The sequence below is a fragment of the Salvelinus namaycush genome, chromosome 38 (genome assembly GCF_016432855.1).
Source record: "Salvelinus namaycush isolate Seneca chromosome 38, SaNama_1.0, whole genome shotgun sequence".
Classification (NCBI taxonomy): Eukaryota; Metazoa; Chordata; class Actinopteri; order Salmoniformes; family Salmonidae; genus Salvelinus; species Salvelinus namaycush.
In genome coordinates, this window is record NC_052344.1 from 20325641 (window position 1) to 20346476 (window position 20836).

Here is a 20836-nt window from a genome sequence, read left to right on the forward strand (position 1 = left end):
CCAAAACATCACTGCTCTAGAGGAGATCTGCATGGAGGAATGGGCCAAAATACCAGCAACAGTGTGTGAAAACCTTGTGAAGACTTACAGAAAACGTTTGACCTCTGTCATTGCCAACAAAGGGTATATAACAAAGTATTGAGATAAACTTTTGTTATTGACCAAATACTTATTTTCCACCATAATTTGCAAATAAATTAATTAAAAATCCTACAATGTGATTTTCTGGATTTTTTTTCTCATTTTGTCTGTCATAGTTGAAGTGTACCTATGATGAAAATTACAGGCCTCTCTCATCTTTTTAAGTGGGAGAACTTGCACAATTGGTGGCTGACTAAATACTTTTTTGCCCCACTGTAACTATTCCCCCCCCCCCCCAAAGTCAATACTTTGTAGAGCCACCTTTCGCAGGAATTACAGCTGCAAGCCTCTTGGGGTATGTCTCTATAAACCTGGCAAATCTAGCTACTGGGATTTTTGCCCATTCTTCAAGGCAAAACTGCTCCAGCTCCTTCAAGTTGTATGGGTTCCCCTGGTGTACATCAATCTTTAAGTCACACCACAGATTCTCAATTGGATTGAGGTCTGGGCTTTGACTAGGCCATTCCAAGGCATTTAAATGTTTCCCCTTAATCCACTCGAGTGTTGCTTTAGCAGTATGCTTAGGGTCATTGTTCTCCTGGAAGGTGAACCTCCGTCCCAGTCTCAAATCTCTGGAAGACTGAAACAGGTTTCCCTCAAGAATTACCCTGTATTTAGCGCTATCCATCATTGCTTAAATTCTGACCAGGTTCCCAGTCCCTGCTGATGAAAAACATCCCTACAGCATGATGCTGCCACCACCATGCTTCACTGTGGGGATGGTGTTCTCGGGGTGATGAGAAGTGTTGGCTTTTCGCCAGACATAGCGCTTTCCTTGATGGCCAAAAAGCTCAATTTTTGTCTCATCTGACCAGAGTACCCCTTCTTCCATATGTTTGGGGAGTCTCCCACATGCTTTTGGCGAACACCAAACGTGTTTGCTTATTTTTTTCTTTAAACAATGGCTTTTTTTCTGGCCACTCTTCCATAAAGCCCAGCTCTGTGGAGTGTACCGCTTAAAGTGGTTCTATGGACACATACTCCAATCTCCGCTGTGGAGCTTTGCAGCTCCTTCAGGGTTATCTTTGGTCTCTTTGTTGCCTCTCTGATTAATGCCCTCCTTGCCTGGTCCGTGAGTTTTGGTGGGCGGCCCTCTCTTGGCAGGTTTGTTGTGGTGCCATATTCTTTAAAAACAATTATACTGGATTTAATGGTGCTCCATGGGATGTTTAAAGTTTCAGATTTTTTTTATAACCCAACCCCGATCTGTATTCTCCACAACTTTGTCCCTGACCTGTTTGGAGAGCTCCTTGGTCTTCATGGTGCCGTTTGCTTGATGGTGCCCCTTGCTTAGTGGTGTTGCAGGCTCTGAGGCCTTTCAGAACAGGTGTATATCTACTGAGATCATGTGACAGATCATGTGACACTTAGATTGCACACATGTTGACTTTATTTAACTAATTATGTGATTTTATTATTTTTTATTTTTTATTTTATCCCCCTTTTCTCCCCAATTTTCGTGGTATCCAATCGCTAGTAATTACTATCTTGTCTCATCACTACAACTCCCGTACGGGCTCGGGAGAGACGAAGGTCGAAAGCCATGCGTCCTCCGAAGCACAACCCAACCAAGCCGCACTGCTTCTTAACACAGCGCGCCTCCAACCCGGAAGCCAGCCGCACCAATGTGTCGGAGGAAACACCGTGCACCCGCCCCCCTCGGTTAGCGCGCACTGCGCCCGGCCCGCCACAGGAGTCGCTGGAGCGCGATGAGACAAGGATATCCCTACCGGCCAAACCCTCCCTAACCCGGACGACGCTAAGCCAATTGTGCGTCGCCCCACGGACCTCCCGGTCGCGGCCGGCTGCGACAGAGCCTGGGCGCGAACCCAGAGACTCTGGTGGCGCAGCTAGCACTGCGATGCAGTGCTCTAGACCACTGCGCCACCCGGGAGGCCATTATGTGACTTCTGAAGGTAATTGGTTGCACCAGATCTTATTTAGGGGCTTCATAGCAAAGGGGGTGAATACATATACAGGCACCAAGTTATTTTTTTCATTTCACTTCACCAATTTGGACTATTTTGTGTATATCCAGTACATGAAATCCAAATTAAAATCCATTTAAATTACAGGTTGTAATACAACAAAATAGGAAAAACGTGAATACTTTTGCAAGGCACTGTAACTGACATCGGTTTGAGGGGAAATTACAAGGACACGTGCTGGAGCTTTTTGCATTGATTAAGTCATCCAATTCAGTCCATTAAATTACCATGAGCGACTCTTAGCATGATGCTTCATTCAGACACACGACATAATACATGTTACCCAAATCATTCATATCTATAGTACTCCATTCATTCACCATATTTGCCAACAAATAAAATATTAATTTGCTTGGGAAAGTGGCATATAACCAGCAGGTGTGATGTTTGTCTTTTGGATTTGGGGATCCATGCCAGGCTGTTTGACCATAAGGAGAGAGCTGAGTTAATTCCACTCAGAGCCATGGCAACGGGAATTCACAGGCTTTCCTGGAATTGCTTTGAAAGCACTTTTGATATGCCATCTTCAACGATCAGTCTAATAAAAAACAATTGTGCAAAAATACTTGATTTACCTCAACTGGCAGCTTCATTTGTTAGACAATATTGAATTAATATCTTGAATAACTTAACTACATTAATCTCTATTTGTAATACATGTATCTTTGAAAGATGTAAGGGCCCCAGGCATGATGTCTGATATAAGATCCAGTGGCTGCTCTGGTGATGGGAAATTAGGGGGAAAATAGAGGAGATAAGATCAGGGGTGTGGAGGTTTTCCTGGGCGTTTCTCTGGACTGAAATAGTCGGTCATTATTAAGCTGTTTAGATATGGAGCTTTCAAAGCTAATGGTACTCCCTCCCATGGTCCATGTCAGTCTGGGTTATTAATTTACCTTCAACAATATACAACTTATTTGGTTGAAAGAACACTTAAGAGTTTAGTGTAGTTTATGAGTGTGGAGTGGTACATACACGCTGTGTGCGCCTTTGTTCGTTTGTGATTGATTGTGTGTACGTGTGGCAGAGAGAGTCGACAAGTGTTTTTACACGTGTACAAATCTATGAGAGCTTGTGTATGTGTGAGTGAGTGAGGGAGCTGGTGTGTGACTGCCACCAATCGTCCCTAGTACCAGCAGCTGGTCAGAGGAATGCTGTGTTGGTGTTAGGGATCCTCTAAACTCCTCAAACGTTACACCCTCCAGTACCATCATCTGACTGAGGGCTGATGCTGCACCTCACCAGGCTGGCCAGACACAGGGCTGGCAGGGGTATCACAGTGGGGCTGCTGACTGACCTGTCATTTAACCATGAACTGTCATTTTTGTCTCTCAGCTCCCTTCAGTGCCAAGTTGCCCCAGGACTGTGAGCACCAATGGACATTTAGGACATTGACTTCATCTTTGTTTATTACAGCTGTCATTATCTATTAATCTGTTTTACTTGGCCACTCCTATTGATGGTGCATTATAGACATACTATTTGAGTTGGCATCCAAAACCAAGTCAAATATATAACTTCTTCTAAAACTAGATTAAAATGAAAAAAGCTGTGTTCTAAAACTTCTCAAAAGATCAGTTTGGCAGATTAGCCATGTGACTGTGTGTCTGTCCCAAGTGATGTATGTGATTGTTGGTACCAACATCTATCTCTATGTCACAAAGGGGAAGTTCGACCCAGAGATAGTGCCCGCCCAGTTGATGTGAACTCATACACATTCCAAAGACATGGTTACTTAACCACAATGAGTTGTATGTGTGTGTGAGAGAGCGATCTGCTGGCTCTGAGCCATGCTTTCTCATGTCCAGCGTTTGGAATTCCTCTCCCGTTAGCTCACTTTACCGTGCCGGACGGCGTTCCGAGGGTTTTGTCTCTCTCGCCCTGGAGCAGCTCTCATCCGCCTCATTAGCCTCTTACAATGGAGCGGGCATGCCTGGAATGTGTGCACGTGTTCTCTCCTCAAACTCTCCCTCACACCTTCCTACAACCTTTCTCAATTCGGTACACCTCCCCCTTACATCCCATCTACTCCTCCCCAGTCCTCTCCTCCATCTGTACTCCTACACCTCCTTTTGTTCCTTCCTTCCTTACGCCCGAAACGCCCCTACAACTCCCTAAGTCCGACTTACACCTACATCCCCTTACGTTCCTCCTCATCCCCTACACATCCCTCCATCTTCCTAGACCTCCTCAGTCTCTTCAGAGAGACACCGTGGGAGGTGCCTCTAGGTCTCCCTCTCACTTACCTCACCGACATTAATATCTCCCACGTCACAACCCCCCACTTAACCACAGTGCTCCCCTCATACACTCCTACCAGGTGAGTCCCCTCCTTGAACTCGCCAAACACAGAAAGTTGAAGGCCAGGTCCTCCCTTATATGATGAATTCCATGTTTGGAACCACATATTCGTTTATCAGGACATTTATTGCAGGTATTAGTTACATCTGAGTGTATTGAAGGTGAATGATCCTGGTAGAACCATGTGAATATGGGCTGTTGTGGTGGACACTGTTGCCCAGGTTTACTAAATAAACAAAACATTGATTCAGTTACCGACTAACACTGAGTATCCACTGGTGATAGAAATTCAATTAATCAGCCCATAAAATGAGATCATTTTAAAACACTGACCGAGATTAGATAAGTTTTGCTTTAGTACATCAATGTCTACGTACTCATCAAGGCCTACGTACTCCTAAAAGTATTCCACCTCCACTGCACCCTGCCTGAGCAGGTCAGGGGGAGAGCTGGGCTGGTATGGAGGGGGAGACACCCTGACACACAAGAATGTAACGATTTGTTAAGATATCCGCAACACATCAAACACAACCTTTTATACAACACACAGACTCTTCCAACCAAAACAAGTCCTTTTTGGCTTGACATTTGTGCTCCATTGAGTAACTCTTCTGTGTGTATCTGCCTTTCTGAGTACAAAAAGCTGCTGGTGCTTCATCCAGGAGGTTACATATTTAGTTTACATATAGCCGAAGGATTGCATGCAATATAAACTAGGTAAATGAAGAAAGAGACCTTCCCAACTTCAACTATAAGGAAGTAATCTTCTTTACTTACACACTGTATTCTCCAAATCAACGTTTATGAAATAGTCGGCGATATCTGCCTGCGATATCTTGATAGTTTCAGTTAAAGTGTGTGTGTGTGTGTGTGTGTGTGTGTGTGTGTGTGTGTGTGTGTGTGTGTGTGTGTGTGTGTGAGCTCGTAGTGTAGTTGAGTGGAGGAGGTACACTACGGCTCAGTGACAAGACACAGAACACTCCACACCTCCTTATCAGAAGCCTGGTACCAACTGGAGCCGCTCCTGCTCTCTGTCTGTGTGTGTGTGTACATGATCATGTGTGAGAGAATGTGTGAGGGAGGTTTTGTTTTTCAGCAAAGACTTTGAGCTGATTTCAAACTATTGAACGCTATGTATCTCACCCTCCTCTCTTTCTCCTCACCTCTATCAGGCAGGGGGATGGAGGTAAGGATTTGACTTAGGATGACCCGGGTGACAAGTGGAGGGGTGAATCTGGGGCTGAGGAGTTGGGTTAGTAGTTTGGGGGTGGGTGACATATTTGTGGACCCCATGAAACATTCCCCAGACCTAGGGTCTGAGAGGAAGCTATCAAAGCGGATTAGGTATCAGTGACCCCTACAGCCCCAGGGCTTATCTGGAGGTGCTACTGTATGCAAACATCACCACTGACACTACAGATAATAAACAGGACAGCCAGATCTACACCAGGTCTCCATTTGACTCAGCCTGTTATTGAAGATCCCTTTCTGGGTTGCGATTGTGGAGGAGAGGCTACTCACGAGCAGTCTCTGGATGTGTCTCGCTGAGAGGCCTGTACTAGGCTCCCCGCTGTGTGATGGATGGGATGGATGTAGTTTTGTTATTTTTTGCATGTCCTGGATGGGATGGCGGATGGGAGGATGAACAGACAAAGTGGGGAGAAGCTGGAGAAAAGGGGGAAAGGGAAAGGGTGTAGTTTGGTGTGTGTGTGTGTGTGTGTTTGTTTGAAAGATAGACACAGATAGGAGACATGGCAAAGGGGTCAGTGTGTGTGTGTGTGTGTGTGTGGGGGGGGGGGGTGAGCAGTGAGACACGCAGACACAGAAATGTTCTGTTTATTCACAGACTGGGAGCGGCACAGGAAGTGGCCAACCGGAGCTTCCCGGGGAAAAGCGAGGGGCGATCCTACGTTTCTATAGAAGGAAATGGGGAGTGTGGGAGAGTGCTTGTCAGAGACCACTTCCAGTCTGCGGGCCGCAGAAAGGTTTGGAACACGGTCATGTTAGCGTCATTCATAGGAGGTCATGGTCACTAAAAGTCATGGTCACTATAGAAGACTATAGTCATACCTATAGTCATGATGTCATATCACCAGACTGTTTCAGCTTTAGCCATCTCTGGTTCCCTATTAGTAGCTATGGAGCTTGCCAGGCTAGCTATCTGTGTGTTAGTGCCTCAGGGCTGGGTGCATGGCTAAGGAATGGCAGCGGTGGTGAAGGAATGTCTGTCATCTCCTCTTTCATCTCCTCTTTCTCTCCTCTCCTCTCCCCTTCTCTCATCTCCCCTTCTCTCCAGTTGACAGGTGCACAGCTCTGGCCCCTCAGCCCTGTGTACACTACCCAACCACACATGAGGCCAGACCAGCCCAAATCCCTTTAACTTTCTCACACAATTTCTCTCTTTTTCTTTCACTCTCTCCCACTCACACATACACCACTCTAAACCATTGCTCACTCTGCCCCCCCGTCTCTCTCTCTTACATACTCTCCCTATTTTCCCCCTTCTCCTCCCCCTCTCCCCCACTCCTCCTCTGTCTCCTTCCCCCTGTCTCCTTCCTTCATCCTCTTGTTGTTCCTGACATTCCTCATGGTGGGTAACCCTGGCATTGATCTTCTCAGGTTTAATCTCCCATCTCCCCCTGCCCCTTGCCCTACCCCATGCATTCCTCACCCATCACCTCCCTCACACCTTATCAGAGATGGCCGTACGGTTGTCTGTGGTTTTAACCCATCAGCCTGCAAATCATGTGGAAGTATGAAGCTCAGACAGGGACAGTAGAGTCCGCGGGGGATGGGAAGTCAGAGGAATGTTTAATGTAGGGCAGCACCTCAGTTAGGGTTGTCTACTATGGATGGAGCTGTGGTGGTCCCAGTGTTTAGTAACACCCAGAGCAATGGCCCTGAGCTGATAGTGAACAAACTGTCCTGTGTGGGATTGGAGATTGTTTATGTACTCTTAATTGTATGTTAAGGCTCGCACACATCTCACAGAATGTGGATCTATCGTTTTAATTTTTCATGTGATTCTATATGTAAAATTGGTGGGCACTCTAATCTCAAATTACGTTCAGAAGTGCTAACTACTCTCAGCCAGCAAATGCTATTGGTGTGTCTGAGCCCTTAGAGGGATAATAGGCTTTGTCTTTTACCTCCCACACAAGATGTTCCTACGACCTGAAGGTGTGTGTGTGTGTGTGTGTGTGTGTGTGTGTGTGTGTGTGTGTGTGTGTGTGTGTGTGTGTGTGTGTGTGTGTGTGTGTGTGTGTGTGTGTGTGTGTGTGTGTGTGTGTGTGTGTGTGTGTGTGCGTGCGTGTGTGCGTGTATCTAAAAGGCCCAGGCACCCTGCCTGCGTCTCCCTGGTATCTCCGTGCCTTGCTCCAGCTCCAGTTCTCAATCTAATTGACTGTTCTCTGCTGCTGGAATGTTGTCTCTGGAATTCTGCAGTAGTCGCGCCACTATGCTTTACCCAACTAACACTCTGCCTGGATACCATCCCATAGATACCATACAAAGCATTACACTATCTTTCTGATTTGGTCCTGCTGTACATACCTACACGTACGCTACAGTCACAAGACGCAGGCCTCCTTACTGTCCCTAGAATTTCTAAGCAAACAGCTGGAGGCAGGACTTTCTCCTATAGAGCTCCATTTTTATGGAATGGTCTGCCTATCCATGTGAACGACGCAGACTCGGTCTCGACCTTTAAGTCTTTTTTGAAGACTCATCTCTTCAGTAGGTCCTGTGATTGAGTGTAGTCTGGCCCAGGAGTGTGAAGGTGAACAGAAAGGCACTGGAGCAATGAACCGCCCTTGCTGTCTCTGCCTGGCCGGTTCCCCTCTCTCCACTGGGATTCTCTGCCTCAAACCCTATTACAGGGGCTGAGTCACTGGCTTACTGGTGCTCTTCCATGCCGTCCCCAGGAGGGGTGCGTCACTTGAGTGGGTTGAGTCACTGACATGATCTTCCTGTCCGGGTTGGCGCACCTCTTGGGTTCGTGCCGTGGGGGAGATCTTTCTGGGCTATACTCGGCCTTGTCTCAGGATGGTAAGTTGGTAGTTGAAGAGATCCCTCTAGTGGTGTGGGAGCTGTGCCTTGGCAAAGTGGGTGGGGTTGTATCCTGCCTGTTTGGCCCTGTCCGGGGGTATCGTCGGACGGGGCCACAGTGTCTCCCGACCCGTCCTGTCTCAGCCTCCAGTATTTATGCTGGAATAGTTTGTGTCGTGGGACAAGGGTCAGTCTGTTATATCTGGAGTATTTATCCTGTCTTATCCGGTGTCCTGTGTGAATTTAAGTATGCTCTCTCTAATTCTCTCTTTTTTTCCCTCTCTCTCTCTCTCTCTTTTTTCTCTCTCTCTCTCGGAGGACCTGAGCCCTAGGACCATGCCTCAGGACTACCTGGCCTGATGACTCCTTGCTGTCCCCAGTCCAACTGGTCATGCTGCTGCGCCAATTTCAACTGTTCTGCCTGCGGCTATGGAACCCTGACCTGTTCACCGGACGTGCTACCTTGTCCCAGACCTGCTGCTTTCAACTCTCTAGAGACAGCAGGAGCGGTAGAGATATGAATGAATGATAGCCAACTGACATTTACTGACCTGTTGCACCCTCTACAACCACTGTGATTATTATTATTTGACCCTGCTGGTCATCTATGAACATTTGAACATCTTGGCCATGTTCTGTTATAATCTCCACCCGGCACAGCCAGAAGAGGACTGGCCACCTCTCATAGCCTGGTTCCTCTCTAGGTTTCTTCCTAGGTTTTGGCCTTTCTAGGGAGTTTTTCCTAGCCACCGTGCTTCTACACCTGCATTGCTTGCTGTTTTGGGGTTTTAAGCTGGGTTTCTGTACAGCACTTTGTGACATCAGTTGATGTAAGATGGGCTTTATAAATACATTTGATTGATTGATTGATCCCATGGATACCATCTTACAGATACCATCCCATGGATACCATCCCATGGGCATGTCTGGAGTCACGGTTACCACAATCCGCAGTCCAGCCATATCTGCTGTTTCTTCTGACCCTGATCAATGGCTGTTATGGTCAACCCCAAGATGAGAGATTACTCTGATACATCTCCTTTTAGTAGGCTTTGACCCAAGTGTGGGCTGCAAGTGTTCAAGTGCCTTAAACACGCTGTTCTAATCTATATGAAATGTCCACAACTGCCAAAGTTGCGCTCCTTCGTTGCTTTCTCAGAAACTGATTTGAACAGAAAGTCAGACACCCAGTTGCTGACAACTGAATCATCCCACATGTTCTATTACTGTTCAACACAGCTCCACCATATTTCTATAGACACATGACAAATCAGCCGCGTACTCCGTTACATCTGTAGTTCCAGTACAAACAAGTACACTACAATCTACCTGTCTGTCTTTACAGACAGATCTGTGTTTTTACATGGTCCACATTGAGTATTTGCACAGATGATTATCCAACACTTTAAATAATCAGATTTATCATATCAGACTGCTATGGCTCATGACTGTTTACAACTAGCTTGGTGGGTCACATTCCAAATGACAATTCCCTCCCTTTACTGTACACAATCTGCTTGGTGGCTGGGTATAGTAGATATATAATTGCACAAGCCTAGAATGAGGGTTGAGTAGGCTTTGGCTGGAACTTGACTGTGAAGCTGACCTTTTTCCATTAATACCGTTTCATCAATAAGATGCAGTATAAAGAGGGAACTGATTCATCTGCAGCATCACCTGAGGAGGCAGATGCTGGCTAACCAAGGAGTGGTAAAGAACTCATGCTAGAAAAGTTGAATAAGCCTTTACACTTTAGTTTGATATTGTGTGTTTGTAAGGACCGACGCTGGAGTAGAGAAGCAGGTACGGGGAGTCAAAGTTTATTAAGGAACAAGACAGGAACAGCGTCAGCACACGGGTAATACAACCACATATGAACATTAATCCTGAAGCAGGGAACAGACAGATATAGGGGAGGTAATGACACAGGTGATTGAGTCCAGGTGAGTCCAATAATTGCTGATGCGCATGACTGGGGGAAGGCAGGCGTAATGATGGTGGCAAGTGTGCGTAATGATGGGGAGCCTGGCGCCGTTGAGAGCCAGGATGGGGGAGCAGCGGTGAAAGTACCCCCCCCCCCCCCCCCGAGGATCCTGCTGGAACATGGGAGCCTGATGAAGCGCAGACGCCTGGCGAGAGGAGAGGCTTAAAAACCTGGGCGATCCGTCTGAGGCCTGACATGGGATGGGCGCCTGCCGAGCCAACCGGGACAAGAAAACCCTCGAGCCAGCTAGGGCGTGGAAGATGGACAAGCTGGCTTAGGCATCTCTGGTTCTATCGGCGTCACCACCAAGTGGAAAGCCAGCACTCCCCGATGCTTCGTTTGATGGCTTCAGGATTCTGTAAGGACGGACGCTGGAGTAGAGAAGCAGGTACGGGGAGTCAACGTTTAATAAGGAACAAGACATACAAACATTAATCCTGAAGCAAGGAACAGAGCTTGGGAACAGACAGATATAGGTGAGGTAATGACACAGGTGATTGACTCCAGGTGATTCCAATAATTACTGATGGGCGTGACGGGAGAAGGCAGCAGTGCGTAATGATGGTGGCAGGAGTGCGTAACGCTGGGGAGCCTGGCGCCGTCGAGCGCCAGGGAGGGGGAGGGGGAGCTGGAGTGACAGTTTTATTGTCATTTTATTGAATACTGGGTGAAGTTTTTTGTATTTTTTAAATTAAATATATATAGGTATAGACACTTATGTACAAGGATATCTCACACAACTTGTTACACTTCTCCACTAAACATTGGTGTTGTAACGGATTTCCTCTTCGTCTGAGGAGGAGTAGCAAGGATCGGACCAATGTGCAGCGTGTTAAGTGTCCATAATGAGATATTTAATAAATCCACAGAACACTGAACAAAATAACAAAAGTACAAACAAACAACCGAAACAGTCCCGTATGGTACTAACACAGGAAACAACCACCCACAAAACACAATAGAAAACTGGCTACCTAAATATGGCTCCCAACCAGAGACAACGACTGATACCTGCCTCTGATTGAGAACCATACTAGGCCAAACACATAGAAATATAACAACAGAACAAAACATAGAAAAACAACATAGAATGCCCACCCCAATTCACGCCCTGACCAACTAAAATAAAGACATAAAAAAGGAACTAAGGTCAGAACGTGACAGTTGTACGCTGACTGGGGACCAAGACAGGGACATAATGTGAGACAGAACTGTTAATGTACAGGGGGTGGTTGCACCAGTTACACATAAAAAAAGTTGGTATTACATGTTTAATCGGACGTAGAGTAACGACCAGGCACAAGCCTAACTGTGTTGCAACCAGCCCTGTGGTGGGTAGACCAGTTAATGAATGAAAATGATCCTTTCCCCTGGCTTTATAAAGAATTGTCTCTGTCATTGTCACAGATTGCTACCTGTCTTTACCACTCTCTGATTGTATCCCTCTCTCTCTTTCTCTCTGATAGTTGTTCTCTCTCTCCTAATGGATGTGCCGGAGCACAACGATTTTATCAACGTTGGTAAGGAAGAAACTGCCATTGGGAAACGCCAGTCTCTAGATCCCAAAAAGGTGAGTATCTGCATTCTGTTATTATCCTCTGCTTGAACAATATTCTATTCAACGGCATAAATAAGGGGGTGGGGAGAAAAGGATGGGAGACTTGATGGAGGAACATAATTAATTAGTCAAAATTATAATGGAAAAGCAAATCGAATTTGACACGTTTCCCACAATGTAACCCTGTATAACAGCTGACTACATTGCTGTGTGTCTGTCTGTATGCCTGTATGCCTGTCATTGATGTTGTCTGTGTGTGTGACTTGTTGCGTTCCAGTACCTCTCTCTGGATGGGAACAGTCTGACCATAGCTGATCTGGTCCGTTTGGGGAAAGGCCTGTTCAACATCAAGGTATGATTAAAGAAGACCATGCTTCATCATAGTCCAATCACACCGTTATCAGCCGTGCTGGCTGACTACTCTCAGTTAACATTTGAACTCCTCTGTTTTGGCACCCAGCTGACGTACGAGGCTGAAGGGAAAATCAATGAAGCCAGAGAAGTGATAGAAACCATCATAAAAGAAAACCGAGGTATGTATAGATTAGAATATATAGCTATAGATTAATAGAATATATAGATATATATTAATAGATTATATAGCTATAGAATATATAGCTATAGATGAATAGAATGTATGATTCTACATGTGTTTATGTCTCTTTATGTATATCTGTGTGCTCTTCCCCTGTAGTTGTCTATGGCGTCAACACAGGGTTTGGGAAATTTGCTCATACGCTCATTCCGAAAGATAAGCTCATGTAAGTTGTTTATTAACTAGCTGGGAAGAACTAGTCTTTTCCCATCTGAATAAACATTGTGAACTAGATCTGTTTGTCAATCGCTAACTGTCAGAATCATTTATTGACTGTGTGTGTGTGTGTGTGTGTGTGTGTGTGTGTGTGTGTGTGTGTGTGTGTGTGTGTGTGTGTGTGTGTGTGTGTGTGTGTGTGTGTGTGTGTGTGTGTGTGTGTGTGTGTGTGTGTGTGTGTGTGTTTTTGTCTTCAGTGAACTACAGGTGAATCTGATTCGATCTCATAGTGCTGGTGGGTACCATGCTTACATAAACCCAGTATATGTCATTATAATACCTTTATATCCAAGGGACAGATCAGGCCTGCCCTTGACTAAATTGCACCCCTGGTGTAATTGAAATACACATATCGAAAAGTGTGTGTGTGTGTGTGTGTGTGTGTGTGTGTGTGTGTGTGTGTGCGTGTGTGCGTGTGTATGTGTTTGTGTAGGAGTGGGCACCCCATTGAGTGTAGAGAGGACCCGTATGCTACTGGCTCTGAGGATCAACGTTCTGGCCAAAGGGTACAGTGGCGTCTCCATGGAAACGGTCCAGGCTATGGTCAAAGCCTTCAATGGTAAACCCAGTCTACAATAACAATATTCATTGAAATTCTGATTCAACAGTTTGACTAATAGCAAGCGTGAACTCTGTGGGTGTGTTTGTGCATGTGTACGTGTGTGATTGTGTGTATGCATGTCCTGTCCAGGTACATTGAGCTTGTGTGGGTGTGTGTGTGTGACAGATCTCTCTCTCTACTCCCCAAGCTTCCTGCCTGTCGTGGGTGCCAGAGAAGGGGACGGTAGGGGCTAGTGGAGACCTGGCCCCCCTGGCCCACCTCACCCTGGGCCTTATGGGAGAGGGCAGGATGTGGTCGCCTCAATGCGGCTGGGACCATGCCAAAACAGTTGGGTTAACCACAATGCCTCTCTCTCTCAACCCAAAGACACACCTCAGAGAACCAATGTGTTTTTGTTAGATGAATGACTGAGATAAAATGTATACATTAAGGCCCCTAACTCGTTTCCTTCGTCTTTCTTTCTCCTCTCCTTTATTCTTTCTTTCCTCCTTTTCCAGGTACTGGAATGTCATGGACTCACACCTTTGGTACTGAAGCCGAAAGAGGTACAGTGTTAGAGCTGTAGCAGTAGGAACTCTCTTGTTTTTACTATTTGTTGGATTTTCTATCAGGCATTGATTAAGTAGTCTTATATTCTGATTATTGATAACTGGGGTTAGATTATATCATATCTGGGATATAATCGCAGTAGATAGTGTGATAGTGTTTTATCGTGCAGGGCATCGGTCTGATCAACGGGACTCAGATGATGTCATCTCTGGCGGCGGAGGCAGTGGAGCGAGCTGTGGGCGTGGCCAGGCAGGCTGACATCATCGGTGCCCTCAGCCTGGAGGCCCTGAGGGGCACCACCAAAGCCTTCCACAGCGGTGACACACATACACACACACACACACACACACACACACACACACACACACACACACACACACACACACACACACACACACACACACACACACACACACACACACACACACACACACACACACACACACACACATAGTGATTTTACTGTTGGAGCTTTGATAAAGCTATAAGAAGTTACCCGTTCCATTCCATTGTGTACTCATTTGTTCTGCCCTTCCAGACATCCATGCAGTGAGGCCACACCCTGGTCAGATAGAGGTGGCTCTGAGACTGCGCTCTCTACTCCACTCGGACGTCTTCCCCTCCCAGATCTCTGGTAAAGTCAGGCAGGCGAAACACACACACAGAAACACACACACTCAATTCTTCTTATGATTTTGTGTCCAAATAAAGACGTTTGGTGGGAACCTTAACAGTGCTGTTTGGTCATTTCCTGTCTCTGACTTCCTTTGTTGTGTTTTCCTGTAGATAGTCATAGGACATGTGACCGTGTCCAGGATGCATACACCCTCCGCTGTATCCCACAGGTAGAGTGTGTGTGCGCTCGTGTGCATGTGTGTGCATGTGTGTGTGTTACAACTCTTTGTACCGCTGCAGTGAGGGGCTGGAGTGAACTAACCCTAGTACCAGTGTTTATTTGCGTCTCTCTCCTCTCTTGTAGGTTCATGGGGTGGTTAACGACACCATAGCCTTTGTTAAGAGCATCCTCACCACTGAGCTCAACAGTGCCACTGACAACCCTGTATCTTCCCAAAGTGTTACAATTATGTTATATTTACTTGAAGAAGTCATGTCTTTCTTTGATCTCCTTTTAGTCCCCTCCTGTGATTATATAAGTTCACCACAAGGGGGAGCTCTTGGACTAGCCCACATGGGCTTTGGTTTCCTGTATACAGTTTATATTAGAGACTCATAATGTTGTCCCAAATACGAAACCTTAACTCTCCTCCAGCTGGTTTTTGCAGAGCGAGGTGAGACTATCTCTGGGGGTAATTTCCATGGAGAATACCCAGCCAAGGTAGAGTCACAGACAAACAGATTCACTCCATACAATACATTTCTCGGTTCCTTCAGTACTGTTCCCCCTCTTTCCTAGACTGGTCATAGATATGATTGTACTGCCTTACCAATGATCACAGGAGTTGGCAAGGCAGCACAAACTGATCTGGGACAAGGCTAACCCTCTCTCTCCCCCAGGCTCTAGACTACCTGGCCATCGGGGTCCATGAGCTGGCCAGTATGAGTGAGAGGAGGACAGAGAGGCTGGTCAACCCCTGCCTCAGTGAGCTGCCTGCCTTCCTGGTCCAAGACGGAGGCCTCAACTCTGGCTTCATGATTGCACACTGCACTGCTGCCGCCCTTGGTAGGTCTCTGTGTGTGCGTGTTTGAGTGTGTGTGTGTGTGTTCACACAGAAAACGTTTGTGTGTGTGTCTGTCTCTGCTCCCCTGCAGTATCTGAGAGCAAGGCGTTGTGCCACCCGTCCTCCGTGGACTCCCTGTCCACCAGCGCAGCCACTGAAGACCACGTATCTATGGGTGGCTGGGCCGCTAGGAAGGCCCTGAGGGTGGTGGAACACGTAGAGCAAGGTAACTCGTATAGTACAGTCACGTGGCATTAGTGTGTGATATGCTCGTCCCATCAAATATCATGCATACAGAGTTAACCATGAGAATTGTTATGTTCTGTTAATTACTGATGTCCCCTTTAAGAATGGAGCACCCTTGGTCATGCGCAGTGTTGTTCTATGTTATTCTGGTACTAACTGATTCCAGTAAAATGTGAAGCTCCAGTACCATTCTTGTATTCAGAGTCTTTCTTATTATATAAATAAGTAATAAGAGCTAAGACACTACAAGAATAAAAAGGCATCTCTGCTTTTCAGTTCTGGCCATAGAGCTGCTCGCTGCCTGTCAAGCCCTGGAGTTTCTCCGCCCGCTCAAGTCCACTACCCCTCTGGAGAAAGTCCATGAGCTAGTGCGTACTGTTGTCAGGTATGAACCATGAGAATGTGGATCTCTGATTCGAGGACTGCCCAATGTTGTTGTTCTGGAAAGGTGTGGGGAGAGTTCTACAGCACATCAGTTGATTCTTATTTCCCATCAGGCCTTGGGATCATGACCGTCAAATGAGTCCTGACATCGAGGCTGCTCACACGCTCCTCAGGGAGGAAAAGGCAAGAGACTCACCCTATCTCAGTATTATATTCATCATTCCAGGTAATTGATAACGAGGCAGATAAAAATTAACTTCTCTGTTTATGTTTCTCACCCGTGGCCTTCTCTAGGTGTGGGAGGCGGTTCGGCCATACATGGACCAATACCGAGACAGGCTCGGACTGAAACCACTTCCACTGAATGACTAGGATAGTGTATCAAAATGACTCAAGTATTTCTTACTTCTACTGTATGATTCCAAATCCAGGATTCAAGTTTATTAAAGGTTATTAGAGGTATACAGTGCAAACAATAAATGAGCTTAAAAAACTAAAATGTTGCTTATATTATCTCATTATCAGAAATTCCTCAGAAATGTAACTCAGAAATGTAACAGATATGAATCATACCTTACGAGCCTGGAGAGATCGTATATCTTCTTATAGCTGACAATGCTGGTGGACCCAAACAACCACCACCAGTAATTACATTACAGTGAAATATTCTCCCTGGTGTACTGTATGATGACAGATTATGATTATTCTACATTTACTAAATGTACTGGTCATTTAGTTCAGTTCAGAACTCAGTTTGGGTGATTGACAGGAGAGATGAACAGAAGGGAAGAGTTTTCACCTTTATCATTGCCAGGGCCAAGGAATGGATAGACTTTCTCAGTGAAGGTGCAGCCAGTGAAAGAGTAGATATGAGACCTGGCCTCCACATCATAAAAGGAGACCTGACCCTCCTCATAATCCACAAACACCCCCACCTTCTGGGGATTCTCTCTCAGGTATAAGGAGACACGGGGGAAGGTACAGGCTGAGTACTTACTCTCATCCCTCAGGACCACAGTCCAGTATCCATTTAATGGGCTCTTTGTGATGTTCCCCTTCCTGTTGATGGACTCTCTGGCCACTCCTAAAGTCCACATGGTTTTCACCTGAACATTCACCTTATAGTAAAATCTCCCTGATGAGAAACCCTCCTTTCCTAGGACATTTAAAACTTGATCAAACCTATTTGGATTATAAGGACGATTAAGCCGTGTGCCTCCGTGTCTCACTTGTTTCCCATCTTCAGACATGATGACGTAGGGATGTGCTGTATCAGGGTCCAGAGTCACATCCACTGCATACTGCTGAATCCTCTTCAGTTTGACCAGGAAGCTTCTCCATCTCTTTATTCTGTGTTACCGCCAGCTGAGACACAGCTCTCCTTACAGTCCCCACACACATATCACTGTGAACACTGATTCTAGACCAGTCCTTGGTGTGTAGATGGGTGCAGAGGGATGGACAGCTCTGTAGGAGGTAGAGGTGGTCCTCAGTGTGTGAGAGCTGCTCCAGTTCAGTGCTTCTCCTCTGTAGCTCAGTGATTTCCTGCTCCAGCTCTTTAATGAGCCCTTCAGCCTGCCTCTCTGCTGCTTTCTGCTTCTCCTCAATCACCTCAATGAGCTCAGCCTGGCTTCTCTCAATGGAGCACACCAGATCAGTGAAGACATGTACACTGTCTGATATCTCTCTCTCTGCATCTTTTTGACTCAGATCTACTGAGTGTTTAATCTCCTTAACCTTCTGCAGTCTCTCATGGATCATCTGCTGAACTTCTGCCTCAGTCTTCCCCAGTTGAGCCTTCCTCTCTCCACACTCTTCCTCTATAGGGACAGTGTCATGCGTTTTGTGGTCTGTCTCTGTGCAGAACTGACACACACAAGTCTGGTCAGTCCTACAGAACAGCTCTAGAGGTCTGTCATGCTTCTTACACATCCTGTCTTCCAGGTTCTCCACAGGGTTGATCAGCTTGTGTCTCTTTAAGGCTGGGACTCTCTGATGAGGCTCAAGGTGAGTCTCACAGTAAGAGGTCTGACACACCAGACAGGACTTCAGGGCCTTGACCTTCATCCCAGTGCAGATGTCACAGGATAATTCTACAATTATGTCAGGGCATTGGTGTGGGCTGCTGGTAGCTTTAACTTCAACTGTCTGTCTGAACTGAGCAGCCATCTCAGAAATTAAAGTATTGACAAACAGATCTGGTCTCTTATCAAATGTTTTTTTACACATTGGACACTGGCACAGGTACTGGTATCCCAGTATCCACTGATACAGGCCTTGAAGTAGTTGTGTCCACATGGAATAGAGACAGGTTCAGTGAAAACATCCAGACAGATAGAGCACAGGAACTGCTCTTCAGACAGGAGACTGCTGGAGGTGGCCATATCTAGACAGACACCATGAAGTATTTATTGAAATCAGCTCTTGATAGTTTAAGCTTTAGAGTTGTCACCATTGTCTAATGGGATGATATTAACTGATATTGATACATGATATTACAACATAGATAAAAGTCCTATAACTAAAGTATAAAACGTTTAACATATGCACTGAACAAAATATAAATGCAACATGGAACAATTTCAAAGATTTTACTGAGTTACAGTTCATATAAGGAAATCAGTCAATTTAAATAAATTCATTAGGCCCTAATCTATGGATTTCACATGACTGGGAATACAGATATGCATCTGTTGGTCACAGATCCCTTAAAAAAAGGTAAGGGTGTGGATCAGAAAACTAGTCAGTGTCTGGTGTGACCACCATTTGCACCATGCAGCGTGACACATCTCCTTCACATAGAGGCTGTTGATTGTGGCCTGTGGAATGTTGTGCCACTCTTCTTCAATGGCTGTGCGAAGTTCCTGGATATTGGCCGGAACTGGAACACGCTGTTGTGTACGTTGATACGTTGATCCAGAGCATCCCAAACATGCTCAATGGATGTCTGGTGAGTATGCAGGAAGAACTGGGCCATTTTCAGCTTTCAGGAATTATGTACAGATCCTTATGACATGGGGCCGTGCATTATCATGCTGAAACATGAGGCGATGAATGGCACGACAATAGGCCTCAGGATCTCGTCACGGTATCTCTGTGCATTCAAATTGCCATCAATAAAATGCCATTGTTGTCCTAAGCTTATGCCTGACCATACCATAACCCCACCACCACCATGGGGCACTCTGTTCACAACGTTGAATTCAGAAAACCGCTCGACCACACGAAACTATACACGTGCTCTGCGGTTGTGAGGCTGTTTGGATGTACTACCAAATTCTTTCAAACGACATTGGAGGTGGATTACGGTAGAGAAATTAACATAAAATTCTCTGGCAACAGCTCTGGTGGACATTCCTGCAGTCAGCATGCCAATTTGCACGCTCCCTCAACACTTGAGACATCTATGACATTGTGTTGTGTGACAAAACGTCACATTTTAGTGGCCTTTTATTGTCCCCAGCACAAGGTGCACCTGCGTAATGATCATGCTGTTTAATCAGCTTCTTGATTTCCCACACCTGTCAGGTGGATGGATTAACTTGGGAAAGGAGAAATGCTCACTAACAGGGATGTAAACAAATTTGTGTATCGATTTTGAGAGAAATTTGCTTTTTGTGCATATGGAACATTTCTGGATTCTTTTATTTCAGCTCATGAAACATGGGACCAAAACTTTGTGTTGCATTTATATTTTTGTTCAGTGTAAATAAAAAAGGAAATGTGAACGGTAAATAATGTAAATCTCATCTTCAACTTAATATTTCTTAAACTCTCTGCTCACCTGTAAAGAATGTTTGTGGATAATTTCTCTGTCCTTGCTGTCAAAGGGTAGGAGACTCAGTGTATAGTCTGAACGTATAGCTGTTTAAGGGATTTCTGAAGTGCTGGAGAGTGGTCCTGTACACAATATACTGTCTCTCTACTTTAGTTTCACTTCAGCAAAGTGATGTTGATAAAAAAATAAAATAATTCACCTTTATTTAACCAGGTAGGCTAGTTGAGAACAAGTTCTCATTTGCAACTGCGACCTGGCCAAGATAAAGCATAGACATTCGACACATACAACAACACAGAGTTACACATGGAATAAGCAAAACATACATTCAATAATAAAGTAGAAAAAAAGAAAACAAAAAGTATATACAGTGAGTGCAAATGAGGTAAGATAAGGGAGTTAAGGCAATAAATAGGCCATGGTGGTGAAGTAATTACAATATAGCAATTAAACACTGGAATGGTAGATGTGCAGAAGATGAAAGTGCAAGTAGAGATACTGGGGTGCAAAGGAGCAAGATAAATAAATAAATACAGTATGGGGATGAGGTAGACAGATGGGCTGTTTACAGATGGGCTATGTACAGGTGCAGTGATCTGTGAGCTGCTCTGACAGCTGGTGCTTAAAGCTAGTGAGGGAGATATGAGTCTCCAGTTTCAGAGATTTTTGCAGTTTGTTCCAGTCATTGGCAGCAGAGAACTGGAAGGAAAGGCGACCAAAGGAGGAATTGGCTTTGGGGGTGACCAGTGAGATATACCTGCTGGAGCGCGTGCTACGAGTGGGTGCTGCTATGGTGACCAGTGAGCTG

The 20836-nt window shown here is 45.6% G+C and overlaps 1 protein-coding gene and 1 pseudogene across 2 annotated transcripts; one reads left to right on the top strand and one right to left on the bottom strand.

Annotated features, from left to right (window-relative positions):
• Window positions 1-11735: 11735 nt before the first annotated feature.
• Window positions 11736-16743, top strand: LOC120032274 (histidine ammonia-lyase-like). Of its 2 annotated transcripts, XM_038978290.1 has the most exons (19): window positions 11736-11792; window positions 11928-12031; window positions 12297-12371; window positions 12480-12552; window positions 12714-12780; window positions 13028-13065; window positions 13264-13389; window positions 13580-13719; window positions 13890-13937; window positions 14111-14258; window positions 14480-14575; window positions 14728-14786; window positions 14921-15001; window positions 15212-15277; window positions 15457-15622; window positions 15712-15846; window positions 16143-16251; window positions 16364-16433; window positions 16545-16743. In XM_038978290.1, exons 2-19 carry the CDS (start codon window positions 11945-11947, stop codon window positions 16620-16622), a joined length of 1662 nt encoding a protein of 553 aa, XP_038834218.1. In that variant the 5' UTR covers window positions 11736-11792; window positions 11928-11944; the 3' UTR covers window positions 16623-16743. The 2 variants fall into 2 exon arrangements, with proteins under 2 accessions (XP_038834218.1, XP_038834217.1); XM_038978289.1 differs by lacking the exon at window positions 11736-11792 and having other exon boundaries at window positions 11859-12031.
• Window positions 16744-16999: 256 nt separating this feature from the next.
• LOC120032275 lies at window positions 17000-18634 on the bottom strand (annotated as a pseudogene).
• Between the last annotated feature and the right edge of the window lie 2202 nt (window positions 18635-20836).

Bases quoted from the DNA above. Each gene is read 5' to 3' on its own strand.
- LOC120032274 (XM_038978290.1), top strand. From the start codon at position 11,945: ATGGATGTGCCGGAGCACAACGATTTTATCAACGTTGGTAAGGAAGAA. The intron at 12,781-13,027 runs GTAAGTTGTTTA...TTTTGTCTTCAG, and splicing joins ATTCCGAAAGATAAGCTCAT to TGAACTACAGGTGAATCTGA. The intron at 13,066-13,263 runs GTGGGTACCATG...GTGTTTGTGTAG, and splicing joins GATTCGATCTCATAGTGCTG to GAGTGGGCACCCCATTGAGT.